This window comes from Peromyscus californicus, unplaced genomic scaffold (genome assembly GCF_007827085.1).
Source record: "Peromyscus californicus insignis strain IS unplaced genomic scaffold, ASM782708v3 Scaffold_12__1_contigs__length_115047231, whole genome shotgun sequence".
NCBI lineage: Eukaryota > Metazoa > Chordata > Mammalia > Rodentia > Cricetidae > Peromyscus > Peromyscus californicus.
In genome coordinates, this window is record NW_026294413.1 from 91,108,291 (window position 1) to 91,127,511 (window position 19,221).

At 42.3% G+C, this 19,221-nt stretch overlaps 1 protein-coding gene and 1 pseudogene across 1 annotated transcript; one reads left to right on the forward strand and one right to left on the reverse strand.

Annotated features, from left to right (window-relative positions):
* Positions 1 to 1,113: 1,113 nt before the first annotated feature.
* Positions 1,114 to 7,629, reverse strand: LOC128106978 (disks large homolog 5-like). The gene is made up of 6 exons (XM_052732344.1): positions 7,421 to 7,629; positions 6,081 to 6,224; positions 5,058 to 5,238; positions 4,105 to 4,220; positions 2,190 to 2,290; positions 1,114 to 2,031 (listed from the first exon to the last, which is right to left on the reverse strand). Exons 1-5 carry the CDS (start codon positions 7,627 to 7,629, stop codon positions 2,203 to 2,205), a joined length of 738 nt encoding a protein of 245 aa, XP_052588304.1. The 3' UTR covers positions 1,114 to 2,031; positions 2,190 to 2,202.
* Positions 7,630 to 17,296: 9,667 nt separating this feature from the next.
* LOC128106979 (olfactory receptor 2L13-like) lies at positions 17,297 to 18,275 on the forward strand (annotated as a pseudogene).
* The last annotated feature ends 946 nt before the right edge of the window (positions 18,276 to 19,221 follow it).

Consider the following 19,221-nt stretch of genomic DNA (forward strand, 5'->3'; position numbering starts at 1 on the left):
CCTACCTCATGGTCCTGTCCCTACAGTTCTCCAGAAATATCTCTCTTCGGTTAGGTGTAATCCAGTCCAAGTAATGCACTAGAGAGACTAGAAGGACAAAAGTCAAGTGCAGGGACTGGAGAGATCACTCATCCTTTAAGAGGATGTGTAGCTCTCCCAGAGGACCCAGAAATCAGCTAATAAACTTCTGTGACTCCAGTTCCGTGTGGAATCCATTGCCCTTTCTGGCTTCAGTGCAAACTGATTGCTTGTGGTGCATAGAAAACAGACAAAATACCCATATACATAAATACAAGTAAATGAATCTCAAAAATTTCAATGCAATATGAATGGTCAAGGCAATAGCACATTAAAAAGACCACATCTCAATATGTCTTAGAAGGTTACTACCCCTGCATTGCCACTGTCACTGGTGCTGTATTTCAGGAAAAGAAAGGCAGAGAGCTATAGGTTTCCTCATTTCTTCTATACTCCTGTAACGAATGTTCTCACTTCCTGAGATGCATTAGAAAACATAGGTGTATTTCTAAAAATCTGATATGAATGATCATGTCATGAACATGTGTGTATCTATTCTCCGTTTTTTGAAGTAGCTAGACATGTGAAGTCAGGTGTTTTATATGGATCTTTTTCCATCATGAAGTGGATATTCATGGAGTAGGCCATGCGATTCACACCCAAGATACCATCTTGGTTTGTAACCCTGTCTAGCTGAGAACTCACAATGTAGCCTAAGCTTCCTGGGACTTGACGAGATTCACCTCTGTCTGTTGAGTTCTAATGTTACCACAACTGACTACAAAGCTACTTTCAGAATGAAGAGAATGTACCAGGTTTATCTGTCCCCTATGGGAGAACTTACCCTTTTGGAGGAGGGCAGGAGGGGTGGGGGAATGTGGTAGGCAGGAGAGGGAGGAGCAATGAGAGTTGGATCTGTGGTTGGAAAGTAAAGTCAATAAAAATTTAAAGGAAAGAATGAAGAGTTGGAAATTTTTTTATTTGTGAAATTACAGAAATTTGACTGAATAGGGCCTTAAAGGGGTGTTTAGTATATCCAATGTATAGCTTTAGCAAAATATAAAATCAAAGAAAGAACAAACAACCAAAAAATAAAAAAAAACAGCAAAACAAAACAAAGAACAACAAAACCTAAATTCATGTAAACCCCAAAACAAACCAAAACTATTTACATAAGAAGCTTTCTCTTCATGCAGATATCCTGCAGTCTGTGGCTGGCTTTGGATAGAAGTTGGAAGACAACCCTGAATTGAAATACCCTCTTCAAGACCAGTGTAGTCATGGCACTTTGGGACTTCTAGGTTAAGTCCTTGCCAAAGTTGATCTTATGTCATGTTGGCCATTATATGATTCTGTCTGCCAACATGTGTCTGTGTGCCCATTCAAGAGCAAAAAAGGACATGGGGAGCATCTGTTACCAAAAGACATAACAGCTCATGGTGACATCCTTCCTAAATCATCTCTCAGAACAATTCATTTCACCATCACCTGTGCATGAAATTGAGTAGTTCCCACACTGGACTGGAGTGAGAATATGATGTTTCCTTTGTGTGGTCTGTCTGGATAGCAGCATGACATCAACACAGTCTCTGTTGACATATCTCCCTCCACATATGAAGGGCTCAACACTCAGTCAGCTACCAAAAGTTTGTAGCAATAAACTTTCAGAGTAACTATGAGTGGAAACATATTCTCTCTCCATGTTGTTGTGGCCCTCACTGGGAACACTTGCTGGTAGATGTCAGCTTTTTCTGCATAACTCTTGGTGTTTATTTTTTTGAATCTCAAGCATGTTCTTGATGGTTTCTTTATTCCATAACTAGTGAGTCAACAGACACATGGATCAGATTATGGATGGATGATCTTCAGGGCAGATGATATTTGCCTCACTGGTGATTTCACAACTAGTAGTACATGTCTTGTTCTGAGGAGGCCTTGATCATAGAGTGGAGAATGTCAGGGTTTCTAGTTGACTATGGATTCCTTCAGCCTCCTCAGTTCTCAAAAAGGGTGCTGTGAGAGAAGAAAAGGCAATCAGATCTAAAAACAGCCTTGCTAGGTCACTAGCTAGATAAATTCTGGGCCTATTCACACATAGGAAACCAGAATCAAGGAAGAACTCCACCCCACAAATGCCGAGTTTCTGGGGATGGGATGTCATGATGGCTCACTTGCTTATGACACTTAGTGCTCCTGCTGCAGCAGCTCTGTCGGCAGGAGGCTCTCATCCTGACATGTGGATTGTTCCAGCTCATGTTGGAGATTTTCTGACCTAGAGGAGGAAGTTAGTAAGGGCAGAGTCCTGGTGGGGATCCACCACGTCACCTGTCATTCAGTGATATCACAAAAACTCAATTGTGCTGGACAGTCAACACTGATATTTGGCAGCAGTCATTGTATGTACACCTAAGGAATAAGTGTCACAGAATAGTTGGGCCTTGAATTATTTTCTGCCCTAAAGAAGTATCAGATGTTGATATGAGTACTATATGAACTGTGCTCTAATGAGAAAGACCTGGACTTTTTCATACAGTATAGCGACATCATTTAAATAAAAGGAGTAGCATATTAAAGTCATATATAATAGCACAATGGAGATACACAGACTGTTCATGATGAGGTTCTCATCAAATACCTCATTTTTTCTTGTCCAATTTCTGTTTATTTCTTTCTAGGCAGGGTTACAATATGCAACTCTGGCTGACTAGATAGATATTCTAGGATGGCTACAAGAGGCCAGAGATTTCCTGCCTGTGCTCCCAAAGTGCTTGGATTAAAGACATGAACAATGACATACACCTGTCCTTATGCCTGATTTTAATTGATATTATTTTATTTTCCTCTCCATGTTGTATAATGCTGTCACAGGTTTGATAGAGAAAACCTTACAATTCCAGCTGTATTCCTTCTTTTCTCTTTTAGAGGGATTACATGAGTAAGGGTGGTAAATATCATGATGAGGATATCTACAGAAACAACTGAACCAAGCTCAAAAGAAGTCAGGAAATTTAGACTGACAGTTGTGAACTTCTACATATGGGTGATAGTTGTAGAGGTGGTTGTGTTTGAAGGGCCCCTGGCAGTGGGATCAGGATCTATTCCTGGAGCATGAGCTGTCTTTCTGGATCCCATTACCTATGGTCAGACACCTTGCTCTTGCTTGATAAAGTGGGGAGGGGCTTGGTCCTGCCTCAACAGAATGTATCAGGCTTAACTCTCCTGCCATGGGAGAACTTACCCTGTTGGAGGAGGAGATGAAGGGTCAGGGAAGAAGGTGAGTGGGGAGTGGGAGGAGGGAAGAAAGGGGAATCTGTGGTTGGTATGGAAAATGAATAAAAAATAATTTTAAATAGACCACCTCACTTTATATACATAGACTTAATACAACCTTGCATCCAGGTAATACACAAGATGGAGCCTCTCATGCTAGAGCAGTATTTCTTGAGCCATGTGTCTGAGAACATTGTCACTACATTGGCTCTGGCATTAAAAAGAAGAGCTGTGTTATCCTTAGGCCTACAACTGGGAATCTACATCCTGGCACTCTAGAGGAGTCTGTTCCACAACACTCGGTGAAGGTTCAGAGACATCTACCTGGGTTCATCCTGCCAATGACTAAACGTATTATATCCCCAGTACACTTTACATGGGAAATGCTCAAACAATGAAGACAGCCAGTGTGACATCAAATAGTGACAAGGGTGCAAATCTCATCCTACAGGTGCTAATCCTGAATAAAAATGTAATTTCAGTCAGATATGGTGAGGCACACCTTTAAATCCCATCACTTGGGAGGCAAAAGCAGTCAGAGCTCTGTGAGTTCAAGGAAAGCCTGCTGAGAACATACCAGAGAGATCAGAAGGGAGTAATGGGACACAAGTGTACAGACAAAGGGAGTATCAAACATATTGTTTGCTGGACAGGAGTTCTTGTTGATGGGACCAGCATAATACTCTGAGTTCTGAGTTGGTCTACCCATTTTGGAGCAGGGAGACTTGCTGATAAGCAAAAGCCCACAAAGGACAGAGAGCCCTGGTACAGAGGACACAATTGGCTCCATACCCCAACTTCAGCCTGGGTTCCTACCTCATCTGGGAGACAGTCAAATGATGCTGCAGCTTTATTGCCAGGTGTTTTTGCTGTGTGACCAGCTCCTTCTGCTTCAGCAAGCTCTGGAGTCTCTCTTCCATTCTTTGCTGCTCCTGTTCATTACAAGATTGTGTCCTTATTGGAGGGCTGAGTAGAGTATAGTCAATACATTCTCACACATGTGCAAGCACACACACAGAATCCCAAGAGCTTATTGGTCAGTCAATCTCACGAAATTTCAAGCTCATGGGCACATGAGAAAGCCTGCTTGAAGTTCATAAGACAGAGACTGACCAAGAGAGAAACCCAGTGGTCTCCTCTAGCTGTCATCCACATGAAATATGCACTGCACTCCCACATGCCTCTATTTTACACACACACACACACACACACACACACACACACACACACACACACACACCACGGAGAGAGAGAGAGTGACAGAGAAAGGGGTGAAATGAAAACAGCAAAGTGATAGAGGAGCAGTTATCTTTAAAATAAGCACACCAGCCTTTAAGCAAAGTTCCAAAACTCAGCTTTCCATTCCTGGGAACTGAGATGGCCTACGAGGGCATACTCTTGAACTAGTGGAGTTTGTTAGAAAAATTGTTACTCTTGAACTCAATTCTATGTATAACAATCCTCCCATCATAATGACATGTAGCTGTGTGATGAGTGATTGACCTGTTTCTCCGCATTGACTACAGGTTCAAGAAGAGTATCAGGGATTGCATGCCAATGACCAAGATTCTCAGAGGAGACTCACTTCTTAGAAATACTAATGCACAAACACAGAATGAACAATTTTATGTCATGAAGTGGGTGGATGGATGGGTGTATGAATGAGGAAAGTGATGAGATAGAGCACAGGTGTCTGGATGGGTAGATTTGGTAAGGTTACATAAGTAAATGATGCTGGACCTAACTGTGACCCAGCTGCCTGTCCCTACCTGCTGTTGCTGGTTCTGGAGGTCACTGATCTCTTCTTGATCCTTACTGAGCACTTGCAAGTCACCCAAGTGGTACTTCACCATGACCCAAAACTCCAGTATGTTCTCCTTCTCTTGCCTCTGCATATCCAATTTCTTTTTGAGCTGACTCTGCTCCATCAGGAGCCGGCTCTGCAGATCACTGGAAACACACTCCAAATAGTAAGACCATGTCAGCCACCTGGTCACCCACAACACCATGCCTCAACAACCCACCCCTAACCCAGGTTCACAGGAAGATGTAAGCAAGAAACTTTAACAGTAATGACAGTTGCACTCAAGGCCAAAAGCAGAGAACAGTTATTTCCTGCAAGAATCAAACTATTTCTGAAACCCCCCCCCCAAATAACAGAAATTCATGCACTTCCATAAACAAGAGCAGTACTCCACCTTTCCTAATCCACTGTCATGAGGAAACGCCAGCAGGTAATGTGCAAGTACACTTGGGGAAGTAGGAGACCCAAAGGGTGCATAGATCCCGTATCAGTCAGCTCCTGCCTAACAACCCTCTCCTGAGGACAATTGCTCATCTAACCAGTGGTTCTCAGTATGTGGGTTGTGAACCCTTTGGGATCTAAGGAGCCTTTCAAAAGGGACACATATTAGATGTCCTATGTAGACATTTACATTAAAATTATTAACAGTGGCAAAATAAACTTAAGACAATGCTACAAAATAATTTTATGGTTTGGGGTCATCAAAACAATGAATCAATGTATTAAAGTATCACAGCCTTAGGAAGGTTAATAACCACTGATCTGGAGGCTACTGAATGACAATATGGTGCTTGGAAGAGCTAGTAGTCTCTTTAAACCTTAGCAAACCTAAGTAAAGAGGCATAAGTCCAAATGCTGCTTGCCAATGCTGCTGGCTAAGAAGCAGAAAAACTAGAAGCACATCTGCAGACCCTGCAGTTCAAACACAAAGAAAATTGGAGTTGGCTGTTTTACAACAGTTGGGGTCCCTGCCAAGATAAGCACTTACCAAAGGAAGACTTTCCCTTTGGTCAGCTCACTGAGCTTCTGTGAGGCCTCCAAATTCTCATTCTCAAACTTCTGCAGGGCTGACATGACCTGCTGATGTTCCATCTTGAGCTTTTCCCAGAAAGGATTTGGCCTGTGGTAGGGCCTGGACCCAGAAACAAAGAATTCCATGAATACAGGCCTCAAGGTTCACATGAATTCAGTGTATGTTCTATATTACTGGAATTAATAAGATGCCACATAATGGCTCCTATGTACTGGGACCTCTGGCTGCTTATTACACTTGCTCTTCTGGTCCCAGGCCAGCAGAGTCAGGATGTTAAGATGGATGCAACTGGGACTGAATATTCTCCTTCAGGAGTCCTGCACAGCTTGTTATGGAGTTCCCACGAGTCTATCACAGGTCTGGGTCCACCAGAAACTGTGATGTTTCTGCTGTCTTCAAATAAGAGATTCTCATTCCAGGGTGCTTACATTGCCATGGAGGCTAAAATCACATCATGAGCATTTCAGAAGATGGGACTCAATATTATGACAGCTTCATAAATTCCCCCAGGGCATTCCAAGTTGACACCAAGGTGAACACACTGACAAAGGGCTATGCTACTCAAAATGGGGCTCCCAGTACACCAAGTAGACAACACCTAGATACCGAGACAAGCAACACTTCATGCCCAACCATAGACACTTGATTGCAGGGTGAAGAGGTACACATATGCACAAACACACAAACACATAGACACAGAAAGATGGAGGAGAGAAAGAGAAAGAGAGAGAGAGAGAGAGAGAGAGAGAGAGAGAGAGAGAGAGTCAGAGGGAGAAACTGAGAGAGGGAAAGGTGATAAAATGCTCTCATTGAGATGACAAATTAATGCATGCAATTGTGTCATCTTAGAGAGGACCAAGCGCAGCAGACATCAGTACCAGGCCTTGCTGCCACATATTAAGATGTGGTACAAAAACTCTCCAGCTGCTACTAGAAGCATCCAGCACACAATGTCTTTCCAGGCAAGTAAAAAAAAATAACAGCATTCTCACACTAGCCACCACTTGACAGGATCTCTCCAAATGTATGCTGGGAATTCACACACTACTGCCTCAAATCCTGAGTTATGTGATTCAGGTCACAGGCTCTGATTTTCATTTGGAGGAAGCAGAACAGTCTATGTCCCCATCTCACTCATGCCCATGTGTCAGGTTTTGCTTCAGGGAAGCATTTAGAGAAATGGTGTTGGGCAAAGGGACACCCAACCTCCCAGAAGCCTGTTTCTTAGACAAAATAAACTAAGGGTGAAATTGTGGAACCGAGACAGTCACCATGGAGTTTGAAACAGTAAATACCTGTTGTCCAAGGATCCTTCGGTTACTAAGATGAGGCGATCTCTCAGATCATTGCGTTGGGCGGTCATCACCTGGAGCTGAGTGGTCAGGCTCTCCACCTTCTGCTTCACTTGCCTCTTTGTGAGGCTTGTTGGAGTGGGTGGTGGCTCCTTGGAGGCCCCTGTGGGTAGATGAATGAACACAAGTGAACGTGCATTGTGACAAGACATAGAGAATGAACAGGTCACCCTGAGACCTGAGGAGGTATTTGAGAAAGGATGTAAGCAAGCAATTCAGTGACACCCCAAAGAATTTTGCCCTGGACTGAGATGCCCCCGGTGGGCATCTTAGGTCTCCCGTCTCTGTGACAGGAGATAGGTGTCTCAGCCAGCTGATTTTCTCTGCTCCTTTAGCACATGTTTTAGGTAACTAAGGAGAGAGCCTCCTCAGGCTTATTAACAGCTCTGCACTCTGCATTTAACTTGGCTGCAGGGTTCAAATGCAAGGTAAAAGTGACACAGTCCACAAGCCTTCAGGTCTTTAAAGATGCAAAAATATCCTGACAGGTCACTCTAAGCACATGGCAAAAATGGAGAAGCTACACAAGGACAGAATATGGTCACCATCCTCACCAAGATGCCTCAGTGACAAAGGAGGTTGCACTGAGCTGGTTGGCTGTAGATTAATGAAGACACTGAGGTTGAAGTATATTGATGACCTGCTTTTTGCTGGGCACAGTTCACTTGAACTTCCTACCCTAATGCTGGCCTTTTTGTACCCTCTCAACCCCTACCCTCCTGTAGGATTGAAAGGCAAGATCTCTCAGCACAACAGCTTTGGCCTTACTCGCTCCTGATTTCTGGGACAGACAAATTACTCTTCTGGAATCCTTGAATTTCAGGAGCCATGACAAGCAGGAAAGTCCAGTTGGTTCCCAGAGACTCCTACCTCCTGTGTCCCATTACTGGAAGATTCAGCTCAAGCCCATGTCCTGCAGGAACATCCCAATTTCCTGCCCACAACTTACTGTACCATCTTCTGGACCATTTCTTTCTTGATCGTTCACATTGGGGCTGAAGGCCAGCTTGTGTCTGCCTCTCTCTGGTTTCTCTTCCCTCTCCTTTCTCTCGACCAAATAGAGTCCTGAGTCTTCCCAACATGTTCATGACTGAACTGTAAGGGCACTGAACCAACTGTCCAAAGGCAGTTGGTGTTGCTACAGCACAGGTGAAATCAGATAACATTCTAAAGTCTCCAGGATACAATAGAATGTCCAGGCATGAGACACCCCTGATGTCATGGGGAACTGACATTGCCTCCCTGCTAACCAGATCTCCTCATAACTCTTCACAAGTCAGGTTTCCCATTCTAGGAATCTCTCCTGGGACTCAAGAGAAATGCTTCAGTACCCTTTTGTTCCATAGCCAGAGATTGCTCTCTGATTTTTTGGAAATGCCTCAGTACTTCCATGAGGGAAAGAAAGTGAGTGTTCATCTCCTATTAAAGTATATATCCGGAAGGTAACAGTATTATAGACATTGATGTGAGGTATGATTCTCCACAAGTACCTGCATCTCCTTATTATCAAGAAATGATAGACTTAATGATAATGGAAAGGACACTTTTTAAACAACTTCCTGGTATGGAGCAAAAAACAGAAATTACAGCCAGTAGATAATATGCAGCTTATTTGATTTAAATTGATGACCATGGCAGATTGCGTTAGCATGTTACATGGGATCTATAGATAATCACTACCCAGTACATCAGCTTTTAAGAGTTTCTGAAAATGCTCAATGGGTATGACCCAAAATTACATCTAAAAATCCTGTAGAGTTTGCTCTTAGTGATTTTACAGATTGTTCTTCAAAAAGACAAGGAACATATATTTTATACACAAATTCTTCACACTCCTCAAAATGGATGGTACCTTCCCCTGACTGTACAGCTCAAAGGTAAAAACTTACTATATTCCATCAGTTTGTAGCTAGAGTTTTCCTGCCTGGCCCACAGTCAGAACAAATCTCTATCACCCGCCAGTCGCACAGCCGCTCAGACCCAACCAAGTAAACACACAGAGACTTATATTGCTTACAAAATGTATGGCCATGCCAGGCTTCTTGCTAACTGTTCTTATATCTTAAACTAATTCATTTCTATAAATCTATACCTCGCCATGTGGCTCGTGGCTTACCAGCATCTTCACATGCTGCTTGTCATGGTGGCGGCTGGCAGTGTCTCTTAGTGTATTTGGTTGTTTTCATCTACAATTATTCTTTCTTAGCTGTCAAGTGTCGAGATGTCTATACTCGGAATTGGATCACTGCAGGCATGCATGAAGCCTCTCTAGCTAATCAGTTGCAGAGCACAACCTGTGTTTAGCACTGGGCATTTCCACAAAAATACAATTGTGTTTTATCTAAAACTTGACTTTGTCAAATAGTTCTTTATGGGTGTCCATGCTAGGACTCCTTTTACAACTTAAAATTGGTAATGGTCCTGCTTATACTAGCCAACACCTTCAAGAATTTTACACTTTATGGAATATTAACCATGTTACTAAAATCCCTTACTAGCCATAAGATCCAACTGTTGTAAAATGCTGTCTAATAATTAAATTGGCAAGTTTCAAAAATAAAAGGGCAATATTTCTGAACATAGGTAAAACTACACACAATACTACATTTAGCCAAGTTAACCATTAATTTTTCCACTTTAAAGTATAATTGTTTTCTGCTTCCCTTAAAGCATTTTGCCTTAAAGTATACACAGACTAAAGAAAATGTTAAGTCAAAAGATAAACTAGTCTATGGAGAGGGCCTGATAATCTAATCTTGAGGCAAGGATATGTTTATATTTTTGTGGGAAATTCATGAAGTCCTAGATGGCTTTCGATCTGACCAGGATAGCATCCCCAAGACCACCTAATAATGAAACAATTGAATGTAGACAACAAACCCATGACTGTGGGATGGAGAGTAAACCTATCTTTAATTTGGAGCAAGAGACATCAAGATGCTTTCTGATCACTGAGATTTTGGGGTGAAAACAAGGACACTTATATCACTGAATCAAGAATAATGTTTTATTTCTTGACTATATTACATGTTAACACTAACCTTCTCAATGAAAGATATATTTTGATAAGAGGAATAAAAGGCACACCTATAATTGGAAGCACTAAGATGTTGTTTTGCCATGCTAAGGTTCATTTGTAAGTTTTTATAACCAATCCCAGGAATGGTTACTGGAATATAAAGAGAGGTGTCAAATATGGCGTATATGATCTGTAAAAATACTATTACAGCAAAATATTAGCAGATACTAATCAAGAGATAGATGAAAAGATCAATACCCAAGCAAGGGTATTGGTAGAGTGAGTGTACTACTTTATTAAATCTGACTACTACTCACAGTCATGAACACTACACCAGACCTTACTTTGGGAAGCCTATATCAAAGGATTTTGCAGAGCTCTCACTGAGGCTACTTCATTTCAGGAGACACCAGGTAAACATTCCATCATTGAGATTTTAAGAAAAAATTGTAAGAAAACCTTTCCTGATAGAAGGAGCCCTAACTCTTCCTTTCTGGACATGAGAAAACAGTAGCTGACATTCTGCTCAGCAGGTATCTGACTCCTTGCACATTTTTCCTTGTTCTGACCCACTGACGTAATAACTCTGCTCCTCTGACCAGCACTATCATCTTTGTCTACACAGGGGACAATTCCACCTCAATACAGGATTTGGGAAAGCTCTGATCAGTCTGGAGGAGGCAGGAAGATCCTGAACACCCTGGATATCTACAGTTGCTAGTCTATAACCAGGAACAGTGATTTTTCATTTGATGTCTTTCTTCCACAAGACTTAGTAACAGGTCAAATGATTTTTACCTGGGAAGCACTGTGGTATAATCTTTAGTTCTTCTAGTATCAGGTCTCTTGACTAGCTGGGTAAATAACTAGGGCTTGACAGAAAATGGCTACAAAACAAGCAAGAGAAATCGAAATCAGAGTTATTTGGGTTTGTAGGAAGGCACCAAATGGCTGAAATGTCTACTGAGATTGTTCAATGTTGCTCCCTCATTCAAAATTGTTTCTTTCATGTTTCCTATAACCATGAAGCATAACAATGATGCTGGGGCAGTGTGAGTGTTAATTTTTAATTACTCTTATATTTACACAAACTAGAGTCTCCTGGGAAGAGAGAGCCTCTATGAGGAATTGTTTAGGTTAAGTTGACTTTGAGCACATCTGTTGGAGATTATAGATTGTTAATCAGATGGAGATCTCACCCTAAAGTATGCAGAACCACTTCATTGCTGAGACCTGAACTGTTTAACAGTGAAGAAGCTGGAGCATATGCAGAGGCAAGGAGGCAGCATGTCTGCATTTGTATCTCTCTGCTCTTGACTGTGGATGTGATTGACACAGTTCCTGCCTTGATATGCCCCAAAATGGACTATTACCTGGACCTGTGGGCTAAAATCAATTCTTGTCCTGCTGTGCTTGGGAAATTAATATAAAGAAGATGCTAAGAAACCACTCTGTGACACGGGTTTGCACAAGTCAGGGAAATGGGAAAGTAATTCATGACATGCTCAACAGCAGCGTATCTGTCCAAAAGCAGGAGGTCTTGTTTTTTCCTGTACCCAAAATGTGTTTCCCTATCACAGATTTATAAAGAGACACCCATTGACTCAAACATCATCACCTTGTCAACCAATGGCTCTTGGTAGTGTCTTCCCTCTCAAGTGCTGTTCTAAATTCTTTTTTTTTGTTTTATGTTTTGTTTTTTTTTTTCCGAGACAGGGTTTCTCTGTGTAGCTTTGCGCCTTTCTAGGATCTCGCTTTGGAGAACAGGCTGGCCTCAAACTCACGGAGATCAGCCTGCCTCTGCCTCCCAAGTGCTGGGATTAAAGGCATGTGCCACCACTGCCCGGCCTAAATTCTTTTCATCTATAAAATAATACAACATTAACTTCAATGTAATGTATTGTTCTACGGGTTTCCTGACTATTAAAATTTGGATATGGGGAAATGGATCTTAAATCACAGTCCTAGAGATGAATCTCAACCTTATTCTATGTCCTTCTATGGAGGTCAGGAGAAGCTCCTTAAAGGTCAGATCAGGGAAATACCTCAGCTGCCAGGTATGCCGAGTGTTAGTAATGAGTGACAATGTGTCCACTAATTACCTTAGGCCAGAGATTAACCCTAGGGCTGATGCACACACATGCCTGTGAAGAACTCTTGGTTGCCCTCTAATTCTGTGCTTCTTCAGCAAGATTTCTGGAAACAGATCTTTGACAAACTTCCTTCTTCAGAAATAAATAGAACTACTTATAAGGGAAAAGTCATTTTGAGTTTGTCCTTCTCCATCTAGAACATGTGACAGCCCCTTCTGAGCAACTTCAAAGGGCTATAGAAGGAGGCTAAGGTCTCGGCCCAGGAACTGCAATAACCATAGTTACAGGGACAGAGTGCAGATCTGAGGAATAGAGTGCAAAAGCCAGAAGTTCAAGGAGGAGACAGCAGAGACACTCATGAAATGCTCTGTTATGTGGTTGCCATTTTAGCCTCTCTGTATGTGAATTTCTTCCATCTAAAGAAAGGATATGGTGATATTTTATTTGTATTAAAATGTTATTTGTATGTTAATAAATAAAGTTGCCCGGGGGTCAGAGCTATTAGCAAGCCATAGGAAAGCAGGGCACTGGTGGTGCACGCCTTTAATCCTAGCACTTGGTAGGCAGAGCTGGGTAAGTCTCTGTGTGTTCAGTGATACAGCCATTATTGGATACACATGCCTTTAATCTTAATACCAATCATGGAAAACCTGGAGGCCTATACAGACAGGCCGTGACGAGGCGGTCATGTGGTTGGGTTTACAACCAATGAGAAGGCAGGACAGGAACTCTATATAAAGACTTTAACACAGGGGTAGCTCTGATTCGGAGAGGTAGGACCACCGCAGGAGGAAGGGTAAGGTTTTAGCTCTTAGCTCTGACCTCTTGGCTTACTTCTTTGCATTGGTTCTGTGTTTCTTATTTAGTAAGAAGGTTGGATACATCTACAAAAGGAGGGTGGAGATGGACCATGGAGGTAGGTGCTGCAACCATTAACAACTTGTAAAATAATGTCATTCATCATTGGGACTTTTAATGGTCACAGAAACAAGTCTTCTTAAACTATAGCACACAAATTGCTAAAGGATTTTGTTTTTGTTTTGCTTTTGTTTTTGCTTTTTATTCTTTTTTTCCAGCTCCCTGCATTCTCTTTCCTTTACCAGCTTATGGCTATTGATTTTGTTATGTGGATTAATTCACACTTAAGTAGGCATGACCCACCGAAGACTCACTCACATGCTCTTTCAATGGTTGCATGTATTAAATATGCAACACACGATAATTCAAATCTTGGCATTAAATCCTTCTTGAGCAATTTAACCACAGCAGCCATAGTTGACTATTTAGTTAGAATATAAATAATAGATAGAGCACATACAAATAATGGCATTTTGACGTGGTAAGGTAAAGTTCCTGCAAGGATACACACCATGAGTGCGAGCTCTCCTGCTTCCTCTGCTCTATGCCTTCCACTCTCAGCTCATTCAGGACAAGCCTATCATCTGGAACAAACTCTCAGATATGGTGATATTTTATTTGTATTAAAATGTTATTTGTATGTTAATAAATAAAGTTGCCCGGGGGTCAGAGCTATTAGCAAGCCATAGGAAAGCATGGCACTGGTGGCGTATGCTTGTAATCCCAGCACTTGGTAGGCAGAGCTGGGTAAGTCTCTGTGTGTTCAGGGATACAGCCATTATTAGATACACATGCCTTTAATCTTAATACCAATCATGGAAAACCTGGAGGCCTATACAGACAGGCCGTGACGAGGAGGTCATGTGGTTGTGTTTACAACCAATGAGAAGGCAGGATAGGAACTCAATATAAAGACTTTAACACAGGGGTAGCTCTGGTTCGGAGAGGTAAGACCACTGCAGGAGGAAGGGTAAGGTTTTAGCTCTTAGCTCTGACCTCTTGGCTTTCTTCTTTGCATTGGTTCTGTGTTTCTTATTTAATAAGAAGGTTGGTTACATCTACACCCAGAAGAACCCCTCGCTGAATACACACTCATGAATCAGTCACTTCCACATCAAGAACACAGTTCCAAAGGACAGCACTGACAGGAATCAGTCACCATCTCTCTTCCAGTGGAAACTCAGCCCTCAAGGAGGGAACTGAGCCTCACCAACCATTATAGGATTTTCACATGCTACCATGTAACTTCCTAAACTGGTCCATTATTTCCTAAAGAAATATGGGTATGGCATTGTGCATAATTCACAGGTAATCTGGACCAGAAAGGATACTGACCTCCAGGAAGCAAGAAGGAATAAAGCACAGAGAGAATAGACACTTGTGATACTTAAATGGATAGGCAGGATCAAAACTTAGGCTTTGTACTCCTAGTGTAGAATCTCTTCTTACTGATTTCAACTTCTGGTGAGGAGTTTGAAAAGAGGACGAACCATATCTTTCCAAGGTGTTCTACCACCTCCACATGACACAGGACATCATGTCCCACTGAGGACAACCAGGACAGGGAAGGAAAGGCTTCTGCTATTGTTATCATGCTATTGTTGCTTGAGAGAATCAGAACAGAGGCAGTAGGTATAAATTCATGTCCAGCCACAGATCCCTTCCCCGTGGGCTAAGAGACAAGGTGTCACCCTGGACATTCAGGTAGAGTAGTGGCCACTACCAGATCCTAGACACACTGAGTGAGCTGCAGAGAGAAGAGGTGGGTGGAAGTCCAGGGGAGCCCCAAGGAACTACTACTCACCCATGCCCTCAGTGTGCTGTGGCAGTCTGAAGATGCCCTTCAGGCAGAGAATGGGCAGCAGTTGAGGCTGTATCTGCTTCAGTGAAGTAAGCAAGTCCTGGAATTCATCCTGCCTCTTAGGAGGGTGCACCTGGAGCAGCAGCTACTCTTTGGTGTCCCCAGCCTCCTTATCAAGCTGCTGCCACTTGCCTGGGCTCAGAGCACCCACTGCCTTGAAGCATGGCCTTCATCTTGGTCATGACCTGGGCCAGGGTCTGAGGCCAAATGCCTAGCAGTTCCTGTGCTGAGTCTCTATACTGTCTGACCAACCTGCCTTACCTTGCCCAGCTCTCTGGGATGGCAGCAGGGCTATTAGAGACCTTGGTGCTGAAGGCTGAAATGGGTGGCTTTTTAGTGTACTGATAGGCCCCAGACAACAGGGGCCATGGGCTGGAATCTATGGGCCTGGGTCTCCAGAATTCCAGTGGTGCTCAACACGTACACCCTGAGATCCCAGGCATAGCCAAGATGACTGAAAAGGCAGGAAGATTGGAAGAGGAGGAGGAGCTGGAGAAGACAGAAGGGACCCTGGTGGGGATGGTATCCAGGTGGGCCTTAATGAGCAAAATCTTATTTAAAAACATATGATAATGTATAATATAGAGCAGCAACAGTAAAATGATGTTTAGAATGATTTATTTTGAGTATAAGATGCAAGGGTCATCTCCTTATTTTCTTGGCTGCCTATAGTGGGTGAGGTTTAAACTCTATTCATCCCAAATGTCAGCCTACTCAGTGGTTGAATTGGCATAGCTCTAACTATCACTATTCCCAGAACACTATACAAATTAGGCAGGATTCTGTGTTAGACCTGTGCTTGACCAACACAGCTCTCCCTTACCACACACAGCAATAACTTCATATATTGTCTTGTTGGAGAAAATGAAGTCTCTTCAATGATCTATCTTGAATTGTTGTCATGGTGTTTTATTATCGTGACAACAGGAACTTCTTGACAACAGATTTCCCATTTCCACAATAGCTTTTACTACATTTACTATTTATACTTATTATGCTAGTAACAATTAAATAACTTTTTGTGGGGTGTTTTTTGTTCTACTTATTCATAGTTAATACTATCATAAATACTGACAGAAGAGGAAATACTGATAACTACGAAGTTGGTATTTCCCTTTTGCATGGAAACTTGTCATTATGAAGGCTTTAAAAGATTGTCAGATGTTTTGGCCAAATAACCTAACTGTCATGATAGAACTCTCATCCAGTGACTGGTGGAAGCAGATGCAGAGATCCACAGCCAAGCCCCAGGTGGAGCTCCAGGAGTCCAAGGGGCACGAGAGAGGACGGATTATATGAGCAAGAGATATCAAGACCATGATGGAAAAAGCACAGGGCCAAATAGCCAAACTAGCGGAAACACATGAACTGTGAACCAACAGCTGAGGAGCCCCCATGGAACTGGACCAGGCCCTCTGGATAAGTGAGACAGGTGATGAGCTTGAACTGTTTAGGAGGCCCCCAGGCAGTGGGACCAGGACCTGTCCTTGGTGCATGAGCTGGCTTTTTGGAACCTTGGGCCTATGCTGTGACACTTTGCTCAGCCTTGGTGCAGGGAGAAGGGGCCTGGACCTGCCTCAACTGAATCTACCAGGCTAGGCTGACTTCCCAGGGAAGAACGTGCCTTGGAGGAGGTGGTAATAGAGGGTGGATTAGGTTGGGGGAAGCCTGGGTGTTTGGAGAAGGGAGGACAGGGGAATCTGTGGCTGATATGTAAAATTAAATTAATTATAAAACAAAAATATTTATTAAAAAATAAAATGACCATACAGGTATCTCTGAACTGAGAACTTGGCCAGAGGCAAGGGGGAAGAAACATTCAGTTCAGATTTCAAAATAAATTCAATAGAAGGATGGTGCTGGTTGTAAGAACAACTCAGTGCAAGCATTCATTCCAAGCCAGTTCCTCTTTATTCTCCTGTTCTACTTTGTATAAGTGCATTTTACTTTCAGGTCCCTTTTGAAGAAAGAGAAAGCAATACATTTTCATGGAGAAATGGAATCAGAGCTCACGTGATTTCATTTTGTTAGGATTATTACCACAAAATCGCACAGGCCTACTGCTTTTCCTGCTCATCATCTCCATATTCTCTGTGGCCTTGTTTGGCAACTCAGCAATGATCCACCTCATTCATGTGGATCCCAAACTCCACACCCCCATGTACTTTCTGCTCAGTCAGCTCTCTCTCTCATGGACCTGATGCATATCTCTACCACTGTTCCTGAGCTGGCATTCAACTTCCTCTCTGGCCAGAAAAGCATTACCTTACTGGCTGTGGAGTGCAATCCTTTTTCTTTCTGAACATGACAGGTTCTGAGGGCTTGTTCCTGGCCTCCATGGCCTATGACCATTTCGTGGCCATCTGCCACCCTCTTCATTATCCTATTCCCATGAGCAAAATGATGTGTCTGGAGACGATCATAGGATCTTGGACACTGGGCTCCATTAACTCCTTATCACACACAGTCTATCTCCTTCACATTTCTTACTGCCATTCTAGGTCCATTAACCATTTTTTCTGGGATGTCCCTGCCATGTTGCCCCTGGCCTGTATGGACACTTGGGTTTATGAGTACATGGTATTTGTGAGTACAAGCCTGTTTCTTCTACTTCCTTTCCATGGCATCACAGCTTCCTGTGGATGGGTCCTTTTTGCTGTCTTCCATATGTGCTCAAGGAAAGAAAAAGGCCTTCACCACATGTTCAACTCAACTGTGGTGACATTTTATTATGCATCTTTTGTCTAGACTTACCTTCGTCCCAGGAGTCTCCGTTCCCCCACAGAACATAAGATTCTGGCTGTCTTCTACACTATCCTCACCCCTATGCTCAACCCTATCATCTACAGCCTGAGGAATAAGGAGGTCCTGGGGGCCATGACAAGAGTCTTTGGGACATTCTCTTCCACAAAAACTTTGTCATTTCCTCTCTACTCATATTTCAGTCCCTGGAGAATGACAGAGTAGTATTGCCTTTTGGAAATGCAATGTGTCCCCCACACATGTCATACCTTTCTGGTGACTTATTACTGGTTAAGATTAAACAGTATGTTCATTATTGCACACTAGTACAATTATTCACATGTTTAAGTCATAACATTATAGTCAATTATATCAATAACAGAAATTCGGCAATTACTATTCTAAGATAATATGACACATTATACCTTATGAGTGTATAAATATTACTGTAAAATAATATTGTATGCTGATATTGATTTGTTTCTACAAAATTAACAATAAATTGCTTTGATTATATGTTTTGCTTTCATTCTTTTCATTATTAAAAGTTTATGCATATTGAATATTTTAAAAAGATTGTCAGAGTTTTTAATGATTATGATTTGTAAAAAAGATTCTGAGAATTGATCTATTCAAACTTTTAAAGTGACAATTAGTCTAATCTTTAAAACAACACTTGGGGTAAACTTCATTTACTCATTCAATAAATAGACTGTGAGTAGTCACTTACTGCATACTAGGCCATTACCTAACCAATGAGGTTACAGTGGTAAGTAGACCAACACCTACTGGAGTTGAAGTATACATAAATTACAATAAATGAGACAGGCACACAGATAGACATGTGGTAGTTAGAGGACAAAAAGCATTTTTTCTGGACTGTATAGGAAAATGGAAGGAACTTAAATGAGTAGGACCAAGTGAGAGAAGCTGAGAGCATGGCATATCAGGAAAATGGAAGGAAATATAAGAAAAGCCTTGTTCAGCCTTGCTGCATGGGGGAGGGGCTTGGTACTGCCTCAACTGAATGTGCCAGGCTCTGCTGACTCTCCATGGGAGAAGCCCTGAAACTTTTGTTGGAGGGAATGGGGAGGGTGGGTTGAGGGAAAACCTGGGGGAGAAGCAGAAGGAGGGATTAGACGGGGTTCTATGGTTGGCATGTAAAAGGAAT